Source organism: Thamnophis sirtalis, unplaced genomic scaffold, assembly GCF_051295495.1.
Source record: "Thamnophis sirtalis isolate CommonGarterSnake01/CBP01778 unplaced genomic scaffold, rThaSir2_p1.2 scaffold_5, whole genome shotgun sequence".
Classification (NCBI taxonomy): Eukaryota; Metazoa; Chordata; class Lepidosauria; order Squamata; family Natricidae; genus Thamnophis; species Thamnophis sirtalis.
Window position 1 is genome coordinate 32,332,595 of NW_028261385.1, and position 22,157 is coordinate 32,354,751.

Sequence of the window (22,157 nt, forward strand, 5' to 3'; positions counted from 1 at the left end):
AAAAGTGATGATAGCGGATAATAAAATAAAATCTATAGTGCTACTAGGATTTAGAATTTGAAAGTTTTGCTTTCCTTTTTGCTGTTTTTCTCCTTTTTTAAAGCTTTTTTAATTTGGGGAATAATTTTCTTACTTTGATCCTTGGCCTTGCCATTCCCATCTCTTCATTATAATTTATTCATAACAGTATACAATAAAAAAATAAGTTTATTTTTTAATTCTTGATATGTAAAAATATAGAACACAGACATAATTGTTTTATTAGAAAAGCCAAAATATACTTAACATTCACTTTTCATAAATAGCCTGCTCCAGCCTTCCAATAGTCTCCCCATCAGATCCTGATAGGTAGGGCACAGAAAAATACTTTATATTGGTTAGTTTCGTGTATCACATGATGATTTAATAGCAGGAAAGGAATGGGACATCTCTAAAAGAGAGAATTATATCATCCCCACTCTGGATTCCTCATCACCAGTAAAATATCCAGGTTTTTTTTTGTTTTGTTAAAATAGCTTTTTTACTACAAAATGTCAGTGCTGAGATCCTGGAATCTTGGGAGTCTGCATATGGATACTAGATTATTCTATGTGCCTCTTAAGATAAAACAAACTATTGATCACTGACTTTTTATGTTGTTTCTTTCTTGAATTCAAAAGTCTTTTAGTATCTCCTTATGCCAATCTCTGTTCAGCAAATTCAAACTGCACAGTCAAAATATTGAATAAGTAAATATATTTTTGTTGCCCAATTTTTGATTTAATTTTTATTGCTTTCTGAATATGAATTTGCATATCTCACAGCTTCAGTAATTGACCTAATGTTATCCATGATCCTTCTATTGTTAACCTTCATTATGACAGTTAACAGTTTTGCCATTTCAGACCCAGTTACCATTTTTTATATCGGTATTTTGTCTGATTATATATTACTTTTAATTAATTGATATTGACATTTTTCTTTTCTCTTCCCTGTTTACTCAGTGGGAACAGATGAATAATTAATTTAAATATTAATTAATACAAATAAAGAATTTGTAGTCTTTGAAGCATGCTTTATTACCGTATTTTTCGGAGTATAAGACGCACCTTAATTTTGGGGGAGGAAATCAGGAAAAAAACCTTTGGCTCTTTTCCAGCAGCATCCATCAGTATTCATCTGGCTAACATCTTTGCTGCCTCAGTTGGAACTTGATTCCCGAAGTTGCCTAGGAACTGCGATGAAAGCCTTTTCAATGAAAGTGTAGGGTCCCCTCCCCGATTCCAAAAAGGGTGCATGCAGAGACCAAACAAGTGCATCATGTTTCAGGTGGCAGGCAGTTCCAGCACGTGCTGCTACCTGAAAATGCTTTTCTTCCCAGTTCCCCGGTGCACATCGCAGAACCACGCGCCCTCCTCCTCCTCTACAGACTCACTGCCTGTTTTCTCCTGGCCAGCACCGTCGGCTGGGGGAGGCAGGGAGAATAGTGAGAGGGCAGCGCAGTTGGGCAAAGGCACAAGAGCCAGGTGTGGACACAGGGCAGGCAGATTAGAGGCAGCCAGCTGAGTGAGGATCCCCGCTGCATGGAACCCCCTGAAAATGCGACGGGTGGAGCGGGTGGGTGGAGCTACATTTGGAGTATAAGATGCACCCAGATTTTCACCCTCTTGGGGGGGTAAAAAGGTGCATCTTATACTCTGAAAAATATGAGTATTATTTTCTAATGTGCAGTAATCATAACTAAGCTAAATATGAACTAAATATAAATAATTGTGCAATTAGCATTATTATTAATAGCTTTCAAAAATTGAATGCCAATGCAGAAGTCTCATCATAGATCAGCATTATAATGTTGGAGATACTACTTATTGGCTACAATATTCTAGTTTAGATTTTGGTCTTCCATGCCTGCAATTAATCTAATTGTTAACTATATTAAAATTTTAGCTGTTTTAACTGGTCTTGTAACAGAAATATGAAGTATTAATGATATATTTACAGTTTGTTTATCAACATTGTGTAACACAATTTGAACCCAAAATAGTTATTAATTTTAAGGATTTTAAGCCTTTTAAAATTACAACCTGTGCAGAAGAAAATAATTTGAAGTATTCTATAGACTAAAATACTCTTACTCTGTAAATGTTATGTCAAAATATTAAAAATGACCCTGAAGGTTTAATGTCAAAGATGGAATGATAATGTAAGAAAGAAATAAGGCATTCAAAGGAAGATATTTAAGTCAGGCATGCTTTGGAAAAAAAGTTCAGATGGTTTCTGTTAAACCTTTTCTTAAGTATAATTATAGTTCATAAGTCACATAATGCATCATCTTTATTCCAGATTGACTTCAGTTCATAGAAATCTCCTATGAATTAGAAGTTAGCTAAATAGATTGAATTGAACTGTGGTTTTTCAAGATCAGCCTAAGTTGTTTAGAAGGTCTTATCTATAGAGACTAATTATAGAATAGTCATGTGACACTTATTAAAGCATTATTGGAGTAAACCATAGTTTATAAAAAGAATATTTTAGTTACTTTTAAACTTAACTAATAATGGTAGTGAAATAATGTTTTATCACCAAGGCTGTGATTATGCTTAGATGTATATTTTATTATGGAGTAAATAGAAAACTCAGTTGTTGAATAATGTCTGGCAAAAGCTTGATATTCTTAACCCCATCTGAAGTACACATATAAGAAATTAAGAATCTGTAGAAGAACTGATGTCTTCTATAATTAACTTTCATTTGCACCAGTGTAAGATACATTAAATGATATTGAAAAATATAAGACAATGTATATTTTTGGGTGTTTATATGTTCACAATTGCTTTTGAGCACAGCTTGAAAAAAAGAAGAAACTAAAACATCTAATTGGTTTTCTTTTTCTTGCAGCAATGCACCGCTCGCTTTTTCTTCCAAAGTATGTTATATTAAGTTTCGGGAGTCTTCAAGTGTTGGTGTGGCCCAGCATCTAACAAATACAGTTTTTATTGACAGAGCTCTGATAGTTGTACCCTGTGCAGAAGGTTGGTATTTTCAGTATGGTTTTTTTTCATTTTTGTGGTCTCCACTCTGTCAGTTTGTTCCATATGTTTTTTTCAGCAAATATGTGCATACTTTCTTTAATGTAATGTAGTCTTTTACAAGGAATTGCTTCTTTCACTAATTCTTTTTGTTCCAATGTGTGTTGTTTACCATTTGCCTAGAAAAAGTGAGTTGAACAACACAGACATATTTATATATGAAAATGTCCTAAACATATTTTTAATTAAATGAGTGAGCACACGTCTTTGTTGCAGCAATAGAAACCATATTTTTTAGTTTTTATTATGAGTTATGAAAATAGAATAAGTTTTCCAAGCTAGGTATTATATCTTTTTCAGTAATAAATGATATAAAATATGATATATTATAGAGAGTAGTTACTTAGTGGGGTCAACACCACACCAGGATCTCCAGATTGCTTCAGATTATCTCAAAATTAAATATTTTGGAAATTAAACATTTAAAATGACTGAAATTCAATCTCCCATGAGAACTCTCATAGCGCATAAGATGTTAGCCATTTTAACTTAAGGATATATTTTTATGCCCATGCTATTTTTCAAGGCAAAGGCCTTCCTAAAAAACTGTTCCTGTATTTACTTCTAATATTGTTGGAATTTTAGTTAAATGGGGGGTTCTATGGTTTATTTGGACTTTTGTTAGTTTTAGAGTGCATTTATTTTTTATATTAGTGTTGTAAAATATTTATATGATCAGTTATTCCTTTATTAGTTTTGGATTTTGTTAGCTTAGTACTTATATCTGAAGGCCACTTTTGTAGCTTCAGTAGAGAGGCAAGAAAATGGAATAGCCATGCAAGTAACAGCATTTAGAAAAATGTTATTACTAATAATTCATTCATAGTTCATAGTGGGTAGAAAGGAAAATGTTGGGAACAGTAGTTGAAAACCATAGGTACAATTGTAATTATTCAGGCAGAAGTTAAAAGGTGGGATTTTGAACCAAAATATAAATAATTCAAGACTGAGGATACAAGTGAAATGGCACTCAGTGAAGACACAGCATATTTCAAAACTTAACAGTTGATTGTCCACTGCAACCTTACAACTGCATCTATGGTCCATAGTTTAGGTATATATTACTAGGTATATATTACCTCCCTTCTAAATTAAAACTATTTTATGGGATACAGGATGAGCCTTGGAGGTGGTTGAGTTACTTTTGCTATAATGGTGCTGTCTAGGCTGGAAACCACTGGTTTCAGCATTGCCATTTTTTATTTTGTTTCTAGATTGCCCATCTCAGTCAGGAAGGGACATTTGCAGCCTTTACATTCTTAGTCTTTTGTTTTCTATAAATCAGTTAAAAATATAGAATTAACAGCATCTGGTTCCTTTATGAACTGCTCTTACTATTAGAAACTTTCTTCTAACAGTCAGTCTGCCTTTCTGAAATTTAAATTATTTTTGGGTTATATACCTTTTGGAATGAGAATTTATTTGGTTTCTTGTAACATCAGATATTTAAAGAGTTCTGAGTTCTATCATATTTTCCCTCAGTTGTGTTTTTCCCCCTCAAGTCTAAGCATGTATAATCTCTGCAATATCATTTAATGATATTTATTTTTTAGTTTCTCATTGTTCTACTCTGGCTCTACTAACTTCTTTGAATCCTCCTTAAAGTACTACACTATTTTGAACAAAACAGAAAGAAGTAGAAATAGTATTTGTCATGATTTGCCTTTTTATAAATATTATTCCCAGGCTATATATTTTCCACCCTATGCTTGTTGGTTGTTTTCTAAGGAAAAGTTTTGCACTTATTTCTGATTAATGTTATTCTCTTACTTTTAGACCATTCTCCAAATCAGTCAAGATCATTACTTATTTTACTTCTGGCTATGGGTGCATTAACTAGCTCATTGTATTATGTTCTCCACAAATTTTAGAAACATTTCCTTTTCTTCATCCAATTATAAATTATTAATAAAAATATTGAAGAGTTGAAGACGTAGGACTGATCTTTGTGGCATTCTGTATGAAAACTTTGATTTGATGAGCAAGCATCAATATGCATCTTCTGAGTATGAGTTCTGACCCAGCTGTGTCCACTTATTTGTCATCCAGTCCTTACTTGACTATTTTGCTAATAATGTCATGAGTTACTTTTTGAAATGTTTTGTGCACTAAATGTACAGCATTCTCAAAATGTGTTCAAGAAGTACTCAGTCAAAAATGACATAAGATTACTTTGACAAGATTTGTCCATGCTAACATTTGGTAAGTAAGTAAGTATATTTTTCCAAATTAATTTTTTTATCTTTTCCATAGTTTTCCTAAGTATTGATGTCATGCTGACTGACACATACTTTTCTGAATCTTTTTCCTCTCTTTGAAGATAGGGACATTATTGTCTCTCTTCTAGTCATCTGGCACTTGCTCAGTTCTCAAGGAATTCAATCAAGATGATTATTTATTTCATGTAGCAGGTAGTTCATCTAGCCCTGGAAATTTAAACTCATTCAAAATAAAAAAGATAATTCCCAGCCATGTTTCTGCTATTCCCAAGATTCAGCCATAGAATTTAAAAGGTTCATTTAGATTACCAAGTACAACCCCAAATTGAAGCATCTCAACCTATTAATTTTCATAATTTCTTGACAAAATCTTCTGTTTGTTGAAAAAAAAAACCTGAACTAAAAGAGGGATTGAATAGCTCTGACTGTATTTACTTTGTTATCTGTTAACATTTTGCCATCTTCATTTTTCTTTATTGTGAACATATCTAAAAAAGTCATTTCTGTTATTCTTAGCATTATTAGATTATGCTAAACTTTTGCTTTCCAAACACCATTTGAACAGTTCTATGCAGCCTATATATTGGCTTCCTTTGCAACTGGAACACTCAGTTTTTCTCACATGTTTATTTATTCCATTTTTCTTTTGTAATATCTTTATCCAATTAACATAGGTTATTGCTTAGCATTTTAATGAATACCTGTAGAATGAGAAGCTCCCTTGATAGGCCTATATGTAATCTGAAAGATTGTTTTTTATTCATATATATTATTTACAGCTCTTTGGGCTGTGGAAGATTATTTGCTAAAATACAAATATCAAAAAAGTATCTGTTGCATCTTTATTTGCTTTTCTTAGTCCTTATAATCTTGTCCCAATTCTTGACAAACTTAATTCTGTGAAATCTTTGATTAAATATCATGAAGAAAATAAAGGATAGATAGATGGATGGATAGATGGATGGATGGATGGATGGATGGATGGATGGATAGATAGATAGATAGATAGATAGATAGATAGATAGATAGATTATATTTCCTGTCCATTCAGTCATGTTTGATTCTCATTGACTGCCTGTACAAGTTTCTGCAGTTTACTTGGCAAGGTTTTTCAGAAAACCTTGGAGTGCCACTGCCTCCTTCCTATGGCCGAGAGAAAGCTACTGACCCAAGATTACCCACTTGGCTTTGTGCCCGACAGGGACTAGAACTCATGGTTTCCTGGTTTCTAGCCTGATGCTTAAACCATTACACCAAACTATATATATAGATTATGTTAATTATACAGTATAGTTATATAGTTCGACTTCAGGGAACACAATGTGAAATAATTCTTTTTTTAAGTAACAGATTTTTCCCAGTGCAAAAATGTGGACATATCTGGATAGAGAATATTACAAATGAGTTTCTTTATTTTGTTTTAAAAACAAAATTGTCTGATAAGAGTGACAACTTAAAATTATTAGTAAGTTAAGTCATGTAATTTTTGCTAATTCATTTTGCTTGTACTTATCTTTAATATTATTTATTCAGGAAGAGCAAATATTTAAAAATATTGCTTTAATATGTTCATCTATTCCCTTTGTCTACAACAATATGATATTGGAGCAGCTTCATAAACTAGCATAGTTATCAAAGGTTACATATTGTACATCTTTGCATTTTGTTTGTCTTAATATATTAATTTGTACTTCTGATCTAAATTATAATCTCGCTTGTATTTTTATATTTGATTTCTAATAAGGATACAACAGAGAATATACCATCATGTATCTGGATTTTCCATGCCTGGAGTAGAAGAGCATATGAAAAGACAATTTCTGTTCTTCTACTTGTTTTTGTGCTAAAAACAGCCCAGAAAGACACACAGATTTCTTCAACTGAAAAAATCTTTCTTTACTAACTTCACTATGCATCTGCTAGACTAATGCAGAGGATTTAGTGGTGTTCCTTAGCCCTCTTCTTTCCCTTTATATTTGGCTCAATAATATGAGTTAACAGAAAGCTAAGTCATTTATATTACAATGGCATTTTGATACGTTGTAATTCCTCCCTCAATGAGTTATTAGATTTTTAAAAATGTATTCCCTATTATGGGGTATAAAATCAATAAGATACGACATGAAGGATTATGCATATAATCTATCAGTTTGAATTTTGTCTTTTATCATTTTAACTGTCTGCATGGGAACAAAAACTTGATACACATAAAAACAATTGAAGAGAATGCAGCAGTCATTGGCATTTGCTCCCTCCTCCAGTGTAAATTATTTTTTCCAAATCTGAATTTATGTGGTGACCTTCCCAACTTTTTACTTCCAAAATATGCTAAATTTCAGTTAATATAATTTTTAGCCAGCTGTTTTGGCTGAGAATATGAGGAATTCATTGAGCACAGTGGAAAGATACTTGAATTGGGAAGGATTATTCTACCAATAAGCTACCTAAAAGTAAGCCTATTAGCAGCTATTCCAAAGTAAGTATGCAAAACTATTCCTCTGCAGTCAGTGCTGGGTAAATGTAATTTCTTAATCATTTAAATTTTGAGTTTAATTACAAGTGATTCATATGGTTTATTAAAGTAAAATGCTCAGATCAAATCCATAGGCTTATATATACCAACCTAGCAGTTTCCTTGGATTTCATATGAAAAGTAGAGAGTTACATAGGCTGTAGAGCACACGTGCTCTGTCGATCTACTCTCTACTGAGAAATCCAAATAGTGTGATGCCTAATATTTATGAATTTATTGTACAAACTCCAGACACGGGGAGGGAAGAATGTTAATATCTTTTAAAAATGTTCATCTTGTCTGTCAGGAATTACTCATAACATTGCATGGCAATGGCTTCAATGAATATAGAAAAAATGATGTCAAATATATAACTCATACTTCATGATTAACTTTGTGATTTTGGATACAGTGCAACATCACATTGTCAAAATGTGTGGTCCCCTTCTCATTTTATGTGTATTTGAGATTTCTCTCTGACTTCAGTCTAGTTTGAGAAAAGACAAGATTGAAATACATCTGATGCCACCTTTAATCATCATTCTGAACTTTTATGTCCACATTTTCTGGTTAGATGGATTTTGACTATTAATTTGGTTTTGTATGTTTTCTCTGTGTGATATTTGTGCATTATTAGATGACTAGACTGGCCAAGGCAGACCTGTTACACTTGCCTGAATTAGGCATTGTTTGCCATGCCACTAAACCTGCCGCCAAGTGACAACTTCATGGGGGAAAATGAGAACGAAGTCTGGCCTGCAGAAGATGGACGCCCTGTCTCTGTTTTATTATTTTGTTTTGCTTTATTTTTCTTCTTCTTTTTTAATTTTGTCCCTTTCTTGCTGTAATTCTTTTGTTTATATTTGTGAACTGGTTTTTCAGTTCTGTAAAAATGCTGTTCTGTTTTAGGAATTCATGATTCATTTTAAGTCTATTCTGTGGAACTAATACTGTGTCAGTAAGAGCTGACATAATTCTAAAGTCAATTTAGATTTTACATTTAAATTGTAAGTGCAATTCTAAGTTTAGATAATTTGAAATCAGTGGAAATAATTTCTGTCTTCTTAATTAGGACTATGTTGAGTATCAAATGAACTGATAAAATTGTTTACATTATCTCCATATAATTAAGTGTCTATATTATGCATTGATTTCTCTGGACTAAATTTTAAAGTGTTCATTTCTTCTGTAATGTCTTCAGAAACTTTCTTCTCCCCCTGCCCCCACCTTGAACCTCTCTGTTACTTTTCAAAATATGTATTTGAGCAAATGTTTTCCTTCATGCCTAAGCTTTAGCTGAAGCCTGTTGAAATTTCTCATTGAGATTTGAACTGCAGGGCATATAAGCATATTGGTAATGTGATATATGTCAAGAAGGCTAATGTTATTTCAAGGCTAATAGGTTTTCTATTTATTTAATTTTATATTCAATATACTAATTTTAAAAAAAATCTAAAAAAAATTAGGGAATATTCAAAATAACTCTGCTGACCAGTGTTTGTTTTGTATATTGTCTTCTCTTCACTGTAGCATTCTGTGAGAAGGTGACAAGCATCACTTTTATGACAGTCTGTCTCGGATTAACAGACAAATAGAATTTGAATATTTTCTACAGAACCTTCTCAAGAACAATAACTTTTACTCCTTTTTTGCAACAGGGATGAGAGTTCACAATTATTTTTGGCATCTTTTATCATAGTTTTGCTTATCTTTTTTCTTTAATAAAAATATTTTACTGTACTCTGATAATTTTAAGTAAATAGGGAATTACATAATTAGCAGTAAACCCTACTGGAAATTTTGGTTTATCTAATGAATCAGCAGGATCTATACTAAAGCTACAAATTATTTAGAAATATAATTTAAGGGGCTGAAACTTTTGACAGAAGCTTTAAACTAATAGAATTAAAGTACACATTTATTTGGTCAGGGAAAAAAAAACATGAATTAAATTAAAATTGTTACAGAACAGTAGAGAAAGGAGGATTTGGACTTCCCAATTGGGAGCTTTATTATCAAGCAGCAGCTCTCACCTGGATAAGGGACTGGATCAGTCTAAAAAAACAGAAGATTACTAACAATAGAAGGTCATAATTTGGAACTGGGTTGGCATGCTTTTATCTGCGATGGGAAAGACAAAATTCATAGCTATTTCCAAAAACATTTAATTAAAAAAGCTCTACTACAAATATGGTTAAAAATCAAAAAACGCTACAACAAAATCCCAATCTGGCTATCCACCATGGAAGCTCTGATATACCTTAATGTATTGGACATAAACAAGATAATAAAATATAAAGACATATTAGACAACCAAGAAAGACTAAAAACAAGGCAAGAATTGAAAGACGACGGAATAGATATAGGCTGGTGGCCCTATTTACAAATACAGGCAAGTTAAAAAAACACAGAGAAAGGGATGGATTTTATAAGGAGCTGCAAGAGCTGGATAAAATTTTACAGGGAATTTTTTTTTATTAAAAAACATCACTTTATTAAAATTTAAAATGGAAGAAGAAACAAAGAAACGATAACATGGGCGATAAATGTTGGGTATAATATAGAATTGGATTGGGAAAAAAATTACAAATTAACGATGGCAACGGCATATAGAGAGAACATTTACAAGATGTTCTACAGATGGCATCTCACACAGCGAGAATTGTGAAAATGTTCCCAGAGTGTTCACCTATCTGTTGGAAATGCAACCAACAACATGGAACGTACTACCATATGTGGTGGACATGCACATTTGCGAAAAAGTATTGGGAAAAAAAGATTGGCTAGAGGAGATTACTACACACCAAATTGCACTAAAACCTGAATTATTTTTGTTAGGAATTATAAAAGGAAATTATGAAAAAAATATTAGATACTTCATTTTACACATAATTACGGCAGTGAGAATTACATTTGCACAAAACTGGAAAAATAATTATACACCAACAGAAGAAAATATAATAAAAAAATATTGGAATGTGCAGAGATGGATAGGCTCACGAAAACTAAAAGAGAAGAATCTGAATATTGCTCTGTGTGGGATTTATTGTACAATTGGCTAGAGGAAGGGGGGGGGAGCAAGAAAGCAAAAAAGAAAGATCAACAAATCAGTAAACAACTACAAAACCGGAAAATGATTAAAAGATAGAAATGAGATAGACTATAACAAATAAATATACAAAATGACTTAAATGTAGTAAAAACTGTTATGCATAGAATATATAGAATATTATATATAGAATGAAAAAAATGTATGAAATAATGTAAGTGCACAGAGTTATAAAAGATTTATTTGTATTGATAAAAGAATCACAACAGATAATGTAAAAAATGTAATGTGTTGCAAAGATGTGATGTTTGTACAAACAAAATTTAAAAAATTAAAAATAATTAAATTACAGATTGATGTAGTAGTTAGAGTTATTAATCAGTTTTAAATGACATAGTCTAGTTCTGAGTAAAAACCATTTGTGCATGTCCATGCTTTTACATCATTGTTTTTAAGTGTCATTTGAGCCATCACCAGTGCTGTGTCGCGCAATTAAGGAATCCTATGCATGGGGATGTCTTTTGCAAAAATAACTATTGAAATAAATTTTTATGAATTTTCATTCTTACCTTTTTATGATTACTGAAAACGTACAGTGATATTTAGTCTGGAATAATTTACTGAATTAAAACTTTGCTCTTGCACAAGTTCAGTGAGGTACAGTTGGGCCCTTTCTTGATGTAAGTCTCTGTTTAGCAGATCTTCAAAAATTATTTTATTTTCTTTAGTTTTGAAGAGAGATATTCATTTTGTTGCTTTTTAAAAGAAGGCTTGTTTTCTAGTAAATTAGTTAGATGTAGGTATGATAGGTTAGAAAGTTCAGTGTTTACTATAAATTGCTATCTGTTACATATACTTGGTGGCCACCCACTGATCAAAAGTTTCTCAATTAAGTGAGGGAAGTTACTTTATGACTTTTCACTTCTCTGTATGATTTCCCATGCTGCTTCCAGGAATGAGGAAATTTACAGGGGAGAGGAAAATAATTGAAAATTAGTTACTTCCCTTTTTCACTGTTGGATGCCTCGATTGGATTAAATGTCTTCCATTAGTAGGAAAAATCCCAATTAGATATGGTCATGGAAGACTGCAGTTTATAAGCATTTATTTTGGAATGTGCACTTGAACTCTATGGGCCTATAGAACGATAGGAAATTGGGTTTGAAATATTTTAATTTAAATGCAGTCCACTTACTATTTCAGTCAAGATCCTCTTATTTTTAAATCCATTAAATCCAAGTGGAACTATAATATGGTTTTTATGTAGCTGGTTTAATCTTATCTTTCAGTCAAAGTTTGCAGTGTTTCAACATATATATATAAAAGTTTTAAATAATATCCTTCCAAACTCAAATTGTCAGGATGTTTAATATAGATCTTCAGGTAAATTTTTAGCATCAGAAACATCTTCCCCTTTTTGAAGTGGAATAACCTTTTTTTGAGCTTAATATGGAGATAAGTGTGGTTATCTACATTATATCTGTGGCTTTTTTAATGGAATATTACAGCATTAGTAGATTAGTTGGTGAGGATTTTAAAATAAAAAATTCTGTGTGTTTTTCTTACTATAAATGCTATTATAATTCTAGATAATTGATGCTTTATGAGGCCAGATTGACTTAAATTCTTGTGCGTGCTCTAATAAGTAACAGTTACTTCAGACAGTGGTGGCTTCTTGGCAGAGTACTTTGCCATCTGCAGTCTAATTTCTGGATAGATTAGGAACTAATCCTTTTAGTAGTCCTGTGTTTAAAATATTTACATTTAGGCTGTTTGGGCATAACCAAACAGTAGTAGTTAGCCGCTGTAAAGCATCTTAAAGAATAGTATAAATTGATTATCCTTAAAGTACATTTTTAGTAAAGATCAATTCAATCAAATTATTCAAATACGGATAACCATGGTTAGTGTAAAGTAATTTTTATTTAATTATTTAAAGTATTTTTATCCTAATTTTCAATCCCTAACATTTCTGAGTTAAGAACTTGAGCAATTTTCTGGAGGTAAGCCTTGTTCCCTGAATATATATATATATAGCAAAAGACAGAATCTCCTTGTCATCTTGTAAAAACAACAGTGGATCAGTTGCACTGACATTATGCAGATGTAACAAACATGCCAGTGATCAAGTAAATATTTTTGTAAAGACTAGATTACACTATCCCTCATAATGCTACAGAGCTGTGAGCCTTGTTAGGTCAAAGTACTTACACTATGAATCGTTACCTTCCTTGCCTTGCTTGATTTGTACCAAATTGACAACTGGTGATCAACTGGCAATATTTTTCACAGCCACTTTCAGCAGAAGAAAAGCCCAGTTTTTGCTTAGCACACTCCTGTTTCCTCTTTTTTCTTTTTGACTGATTTGGTTATTTGCCATTTCTGGGGATTAAACTTTAAAAAATGTTCTTCTTTTCTGTATCTGATGTTCTGTGTGCTATTAGTGATGCAGCCAACACGAACGGTTGTCATGTGTAACACACCTTTCGATCACCGTGAAACAACGTCCTGCGAAAGCGTCCATGCTTGATATCGTTTGGTTCATGAACATTAAGTTTCCAGTACAGGTGACCCATAGCTCAAAGTGTTAAATAATTATCTACTCATTGTTCAGTTTTTAAAGTAAAAATCTGGTAATGAGATTATAGTTTTGCTCACTTACTGTTCCTAGTGGAGTAGGGGAAAGGAAGACGTGTGTTGTTTTGCTTTTTTTTAAAGGCTGTTGTAGTTTTTTTTTTCTTTACTATATTTAAGTTGAAGGGAAATAGTAAATAGAAGAGTAAAATTTGAAAGGTGGCCTTACTTTTGATAACAAAACCATTTTGCTCTTCAGGTAAAATCCCAGATGAAGCCAAAGCCCTCTCTCTCTTGGCTCCTGCTCCAACAATTACAAGCCTGATTCCTGGTGGAGGATTGCTTCCTATACCAACGCCTCCTGTGAATTCAGTAAGTAATGCTGGATGTAATAATGCAGCTGAGTCAGTTACATTTTTAGTAAATGGCCTGTGAGAGGGATGACTTTGACAAAATCTAATGTGTAATTAGTTAAAATCCAAAGTAAGATGGGCAATTATTAGGCTAAACCAAAATTCTTAACATATCAAAAGCCTATATTAGCAAAGAAGACCAGAGAAAATAGCAAGAAAAAATAATGTTAAAGCATTAAAGATTGGTAGAGTCTTGCATAGAAAGGTGTTAAGAGTTTCTGGTTTTAAAAGGACTGAGGCATCTTTCTTCTTGTGCCATATCCGTCATCTGACATTGGCGATCAGGTTGGCAATCCTATTTTTGTCAAGAGCCGTATGAAAAAGTGCTGTTGAGTTTTGTCCAAACCAGTCCCTTAGATTTTGAAGCCATGATGTTCTTCTTCTGTCTGGACCTCGTTTGCCTTCAGTCTCTCCCTGGAGGATTAAGTGAAGGATGCCGTATTTTTCTGGGTGTCGCATCACATGTCCAAATTTTTTATTTTATTTATTATTATTTATTAATTAGACTTATATACTGCTTCATAGGGCTTTCAGCCCTCTCTAAGCGGATTACAGATTTTTAGCAAATTGAGCCAGCAAATTGCCCCCACAGTCTGGGTCCTCATTTCACCCACCTCGGAAGGTTGGAAGGCTGAGTCAACCTTGATCCGGTGAGATTTGAACCGCTGAACTGCAGATAACAGTCAGCTGAAGTGGCCTGCAGTACTGCACCCTAATCACTGCGCCACCTCGGCTCCATTCTAACTTATTAGAAAATATTCTTTCGCTTTTTTTGAGGCATCTTTGCAGTACTCCAATTATTGAATCTTTGTACATGCTTTTCTGCTAAGAATATTGCCTTATTGCCTGGAATTTCAAGGAATTATTCTGTTTTAAAACTGAAAATGTACTTTTATAGTGTTTTCAGATAATTTTTAAATCAGTTTAAAATATTTTTCTATTATTCAAAACAGAAGAAAGACCCCATGCTTGTTTCTATATTCTCTACTTACAGATAGGAATTTCCCTTGGTCCACTAGGAGCTATACCAGCAACAGCATTGGATCATAACATTACAGCCATTGGAGACATACCCCAGCCACCCATTATGGGCAATGTGGATCCTTCCAAGATTGATGAAATTAGAAGGACTGTATATGTGGGAAACTTGAATTCCCAGGTAAACATTTCTGTTGCAGAGGAATATATTAATAAAAAGGGTAGCTGTGTATTATAAATTGCTGTTGTTTGCTCCATTCTCTCCATCAGAGAATCCAATTACCTTAATCTTTCACACAAGCAAAGTCTGGGAAATCTGTTATGTCAGAAGTCACTGTGATATGAGATCTTTGCATTATGATTCATATGGTTTATTGATGGCTGCCAGAACTGCTGTTGCTAAGGAGCAGCTCTAATAACGCACCAATATAATACTCTTTCATGTATCTATTATTTTAATTTACATGGCTGCCCATCTCAAATTCATGATTTGGTTAGCAGCATTAAAAAAATACAAAAACCCAGAAAAAAACAAAAAATGGAACATATAAAACAACAGCTGGGTTAAAAAGAGATGCAGATTAACATAACCAATGCCTGGCCTTAGCTCCATGTCCTCACCCCTAAATCCAGGGGCAAAGCAAGTTTTTAAGGATAGACTGACAAAGTTGGACCCAATCTGATCTCTGAGGATAATGATCCAAAGCATGGGCATCTTTGCATTATATGTATATTAATATTTTTAAAAGAGATATTTATCCAATAATCATTGTTGTCATTTCCTTTTGGGCTAAACAAACAGAAAATTTCATGCTTATAAATCAGATAAATTTAAACAGGAAATCATGGAAATAAAAGTATTATTTCTTGCTATTAAACTTGGTGTTCAAGATGTAGGAATAGTTTTCATTTTGGTGACAGAAATAAACATTGTAGTTGACGTGATTCCAAATAAACAGAATGAGAAATAAGTTTGCAAGTTATTTTTAATTTGAGTTGTTTGCTTCCCCCCCCCCTTTCAGACTACAACAGCTGATCAGTTGCTTGAGTTTTTCAAGCAAGTTGGAGAAGTGAAGTTTGTGCGGATGGCAGGTGACGAAACCCAGCCAACACGCTTTGCCTTTGTGGAATTTGCTGACCAGAATTCTGTACCTAGAGCTCTTGCCTTTAATGGAGTTGTGTTTGGAGACAGACCATTGAAGTAAGAAAAACACACTTTTATAATAAATTTTTATCAACATTAGCCAGAATGGAAAGAGTTTGTAAGAGTTGTAGTCCAAAACAACTGGAGAGTATTAGTTTGCCTATTTGTAGCATAATGCATACATATTCTTCATACATTTGTATGCATTCTCACAAAATTTGGGTTTCCTTAAGCAATATATTGCACATACTTAACAAATAGATCTGCTGTAGGTCTATGGGAAAAATGCAAATGTTTTTATTGGTAACTCATTTACTTTACTCCAAATGAAACAAGTGATACATTTACTATAATTAGGTAATAAACGTTTGGACAGAAGACATGGATAAGTTGGGGATTTAGCACAGAGCTGGCCTGTAGGAAGTTGCAGTACATTCTTGTCATGTAGAACTAGAAGTATTTCATAAAATATGAATGGAAAGATGCTTTTATGAAAATCTGAGAGAACATTCCCACTATGTATATATTATATTTTCATAAAGGCAGCTGGTGGAATTGAGACACAATTCTGTACTATATTGATAGGTCCTGTTCTGTGCTAGAGACCTTAAACAATTCACTGTATTGATTTGAGAGTCTTGGAAATTGTAATCTCTCTGGAAAGCACCATATTAAATGCTGTAAAATTTAGAGCTTATTTTAATTTAGAGGTTGAAGGCATATTTTGAAAAATCAGATAAGATGCCGCTTAAAGGCTTTATTTTTGTTTCATCTTATATGTATAAGGGTAAGCAACTTGCCGTAAACATCATTCCCACATTCTTTTTTTACATTCAGGAAGTGTTCTCTTAATAGCTAATAAAATTAAAATGGTATGCTGATCTAATATTTTGTTTGGATTTCATCAAAAGGAAGCAGTTAGTTGAAACTAAATTGTATCTTGATAGTCAAAATGCCTCTGGGTTTCAGATGCATTCTTAGGAAAATAAGAAGATGGAGAGAAGAGGAGACTTAGGAGCAATAATGCAACAAAAGAATTAGAAGTGAGAAAGTGATGGAAGGAGTTAAGGAGTTATGGGACTATGATTTGACAAAAAGGGGAAGAAGAAAAACATCTGAGTTCAAGGGGGGTATTTTACTAGCACAGGGGTATCAAACACAAGGCCCGTGGGCTGGATTCGGCCTGCAATGTGCCCAAATATGGCTCACAGGGCTGTCCTGGAAAATGTAAGGGGCCAGCCCGCGTTGCTTTGGCTTGGTCTACCCAATGGGAAGATGAAACATCAGGCCAGCTTGGCTTCAGACCAGTGCGAAGAGGAAACATGCCAGCAGTTTGGGGAGTGGCGTCAAGATGTCCACGCCCACTTAGTTGGCCACCACCACCACCCCGAGGTCAGCCCTGATGTGGTCCTCAATGAAATTGAGTTTGACACCCCTGTACTAGCAGGTCTCAAGTTTTTCTTGGACAATGTTTTTCAAATTAGTTTTCTGTCTCATTAGCTGAGATGAGGAATAGGCAGGATAAAATTACTAAAAGCAATAGGCTTTCATGAGGGCAGGAGAGGGGAGCAATGGCTCAGCAGTTAAAGATGCTGAGCTTGTCAGCTGGAAATCCAACAGCCTGGGTTTGAGACCTGAGTGCTGTGCAACAGGATGAGCTCCTGTTCCTACACCAGTTCCTGCCCACAAAGCAGTTTGAAAGCATGCAAAATGCGAGCAAATAAATAGGTATTACTTTGGTGGGAAGGTAACGGTATTCGATATGACTTTGGTGTATAGCCATGTTGGCCACATGACCACAAAAAAGATCTTTGGACAATGCTGGCTCCCTTGGCTAAGAAACCAAGATGAGCATCGTGTCCTAGAGTTGGACATGACAGGACAGAAAAATCTTTACCTTTATAGGCTTTTATGTAAAATGTATCTCTGATAGATTTAACTCCCCCTCCATATCACAATATGCAAAGAAAAGGACTGATTATTCCTCAGGGAATAAAAAGATAAAAAGATCAGTAGTTTTATCTGTCAAATTCATTGTTTTAAAGTCTAATCCAAACCATCCGTGTGAGCTAATAAATAACATGAGTCCATTTTATTCAATGGCACAAAAAAAAAAAGATAGAATGAAACATATGCATACATGCAGTGAAATAACTCAATACAATCTGTGGTTTAATTTAGAATAAACCACTCCAATAATGCAATAGTGAAGCCACCTGAAATGACACCACAAGCTGCTGCAAAGGAGTTGGAGGAAGTGATGAAGAGAGTACGGGAAGCTCAGTCTTTTATATCCGCTGCTATTGAGCCAGGTAGGCTTCTCCTTGCCCTGCAACTCCTGGCATGTATGTTTGGTGGAACATTTTTTTCCTCTAGGAAACAGGGAGAGGCTATCCTGGGCAGAATTCTTTGGTGGACTCAGTAATTTTGATGAGTGGTTTAGTACTTTATAGTCAAGAATGTGCAGCTAAGGTACCTGATAGCACTGGTTTTTCTATGTCAAACTATTGGATAATTTCTAATAGTTTTTTTTAAGTACTATTTTGTTGGCCCAACTCCTCACAGCTTTCCAACTATCTTTCATTCCATGGTCTCCTTAATTCTTCTTTCAGGTTTTTACAACCAATTTCTTTGTGTTTTATTTTGTACAATGACAATAAAGACTATACTATACTATTTCATTCTTCTTACTGCCTGACCCATTACTCTTCTTTTCCCCCTTTCTTTTTCATTATCATTTGCAGCTTCATTATTTTCGATTGAAGTATAACTTTTCTTGGGAGCATCAGTGTTTTGTTTGAGTGCAGATGAGTAAGGTGCTAAGTTGCTCTGCTTTTTTACTTTTAGGTATTGGGGTTTAGAGGACACGTCTAAATTTATTGAAGTAGTTATAATACCCAGAATCGTCAGAAAATTATGATAATTAGGAAAAAAGGTCAAAACTAGCATTATTGGACTGGGAAAACTGCACCTGAGCTAAACTGTTCAGCATTCACCTTTATAAAAACTGCTAAGATAATCCATGCAGTTAAAATTAGTTATTTACCACAACATCAGAAAACAACTGACAGGCAAAATCTAGAGATAACTTGATTTTGTAATGAAAGTTACTGAAGTAGTTGGTAGATTATGTAAGAAACAAATATCAGACCATAAAATTTTCTTAAGTACCTTACAAAGAAAAAGAAATTCTGAACATTAGCATTCTTGTTTTCCTTACTTGAATGAAATGTGATTACCTTTAAAAATGACAGAAAACATAATACAGATTATTTTGGTAGTTTTTCTTGATGTTGCTAACATCTAGTCAGTCCATTTTCAACAAATAATGTAAAAAAAAAAAGACCTTAAGCACCATACCCATTTAACTAAGTTTGTAGAATATTAAAGGACATGTATTATGAATCAGTCTATCATTTCATTTTATTATAAAAACTGAATGAACAAAATTTTATTTTCTTGACTGGTTCTAGAATTATTGCCTTTCTTACAGGATGAGTCCATTATGTTCTTAAAGATTTGAGGATTAACTACTTAATTATAGCAATGCTTTGACAATAAAATTCCAGTGCTATTCATGTGCATTTCTGCATATCTTTTCAAAATTCTATCAGATTTTGTATGTTTTCTGTCTGAAATCAATTTTACCAAAGATGTTTTAATCTTGTGCATTGTGGCAGCAACAAATCCCATTCCTTATTTAGCTAGCTGTTTATAATTATCTGGTTTATGTGTACTGCTGCAGGATGGCTGCACTCAACGAATATATGCAATGACTTTCTTGGATGTTTCTGAAGGATTTTTACAAAGAAGGAAGATGTGCAGAGAGTAGGCCCCTTGCAATATATGTGGTACATTCCACTTGTGCCAGATTGTTAGCTGGGATCTTTAAATATTCTGAGCTTACACTGCAAAGTCGTTTTTTCTCTCAGAGTCTGGAAAGAGCAGTGAAAGAAAAGATGGTCGATCGCGTTCCCATTCACGTTCAGAATCCAGATCTAGTTCAAAATCTCGAAGGAAAAGATCACACTCAAAACTCAGGTAAGTCTTCTACTTCTCTGAGATCTATAGTGAATTTCCCCCATGTCAGCTAAGGCAGGTGTCTCCAATACCCAGCTGTGGCTCGATGGGAACTGGGCCGCACAAACGGTAGGCGAGTGCACAAAGCTTTATTTGCGCATGTGTGGGATTGGGTTGCACACATGAAAACATCCTCAGCTGCTGCCACTTCTGTTGCTGGTCCAATAAACCAAAGATTTAGTCAGCAAGGGTTACAGGAATTGCTGTGATATAGCTGAACCTGTGTTTTGACATCATTTTGTTCAGTTTAAGAAACTATTAAATTATGGCATGAATTTTCAGATTTTCATGTTGCCCTGAGGTGGTACCTAAATTATATTTGCATGTGAAATTTAATATTTTTCACATGCAAGGCAAATATATTAACTTTCTCTTAATTTGTGGCTAAATTAAGTTTAATGGTGGCCAAGAATAAAATTTCAAAGAATCCTGGCTTATCACAATGGGTGATAAGCTTGCAGTTCTTCTTAGACATCATTATAGTATTCTGAACTGGGAACTTTGCTTTTATTCAGATTAGAATTCCTTGCTTGTTGCTTGCCAATGTGCTAAGATTGCGCGCGTGCGTGCACACACACACATTTCTACAAACTCAGTCAGGTTTAAAAGTCAAATCAAAATGCACTGATTTAGATGACAAATGGGACTTTCAGTTTTTGATTAAGTTAGGAGGGAGATTCTACCAAGGAGGATCAAGATGAGATTGAGCCTTCTTTGTGCATCAATATTTTATTGTAGTGCATTGTATAGTATAATAGAAAAAACGATGTTACAGAAAATAAAAACAGTAAAAAATAAAAAGTGTCTCAAGATTAAAAAGTGAAATGGCTGTAAAAAACCTGTGAAGTAATAATAAAATATAATGCTTTTTTAAATCCAATAATTCTTTAGACGTAGACTTCACAAACATAATGATACATTATGAGGAAGTTGTGTATGAGTATACCAAAATGCTTCCATTATACTATTGTTAGAAATATTGTTATGAAAAATATCTGTCTTGATCCCTAGCATTCATCCCAAGAAAGTGTCACATATTTAATATTCATATTTATCTTCAGCCATTTTTCTACACCCAATAATATATACAGAAATTTTAAGACCTTACTAAAAACATAAAGTATTAATGAGTAAATGTATTTCTTAAAGTCGTTCCTTATCTGTGAATCCACATTCTTGCTCTTATGATTGAACTTTCTCCTATGATGGAATAGGCAGCCTAGGTTCTCCCCAATCCTACCTGTAAAGATTATTGCTAAAATTGGCATAATTTTATTGCATACAAATAAGCTTCGCAGGTCAATTTCTGTTCCCTTGCTCCCCCTTCCCAAAATGGGAAACATAGGGGTGTTACAATGTATAATTAATGCTAAATTCAAATGCTTTGAACTGGCTGTGAATGTTGTATTTTTGGAAAAATTTTATAGCCCTTTTTGTAAACTGATAAATTCTAAGATTATCATAATTTGTCATCATTATTCATAAAATAACTACATTTCACTTGCCTTTTGCTTTGAAGTTAGCTTTGGAATATATTGTTTGGCTTTTCATGTTGTTTAGTAATTTGTGAATGTTCTAATTTTTTTAAAAAAAAGCACAATAATGCAGGCAACATAGGAAGAGAACCAGTATAATTTATAGTATTTAGCCTTTACAATTACTTGCTACAGGAGTAGATCCCGTGGTAGATCACTCTCTAGTCAAAAGGACAGACGCAGATCCAAAAGTCCACTCAAAAAGCGTTCAAAGTCTAAAGAACGCCGAAGATCAAGAAGCAGCTCTCCTTCTCGGTGAGATTCCTATAATTAATGCTATTACATATTTTTGATATTATCACCAAACACTAAGAGGCTTAGGAGTAATCATAAAAGTTAAATTTAATAGTATGTCTTTCTATAGAATTATAATTGCATGTTATCCAATTGTATATTTAACTGTTACCACAAATGGCATGAGGATAGAGCAGTTAGCATAATATCATTTTTGTTTACTGATTTTTCTATCTCTCTGCTAGATGCTATTTTGTAATTTTTCTGCCATCAGTAATCGGTGCATCCTGTTAAAGGACAGTTTTGGGAATTGACTTTACTTGACTTGTGCTCTCTTACATTGAATGTTAG

General features: G+C 33.6%; 1 protein-coding gene across 1 annotated transcript in view; it reads left to right on the plus strand.

The window, feature by feature from the left end:
- The window catches only part of SREK1 (splicing regulatory glutamic acid and lysine rich protein 1), a 31,052-nt gene that overhangs the window by 1,773 nt on the left and 7,122 nt on the right, over positions 1 to 22,157 (plus strand). The window contains exons 2-8 of the mRNA XM_087715575.1: positions 2,878 to 3,011; positions 13,682 to 13,794; positions 14,830 to 14,994; positions 15,836 to 16,014; positions 18,139 to 18,269; positions 19,890 to 19,998; positions 21,708 to 21,827. Coding sequence (XP_087571701.1) covers positions 2,878 to 3,011; positions 13,682 to 13,794; positions 14,830 to 14,994; positions 15,836 to 16,014; positions 18,139 to 18,269; positions 19,890 to 19,998; positions 21,708 to 21,827 — 951 coding nt within the window. The remainder of the gene's footprint in view (positions 1 to 2,877; positions 3,012 to 13,681; positions 13,795 to 14,829; positions 14,995 to 15,835; positions 16,015 to 18,138; positions 18,270 to 19,889; positions 19,999 to 21,707; positions 21,828 to 22,157) is intronic.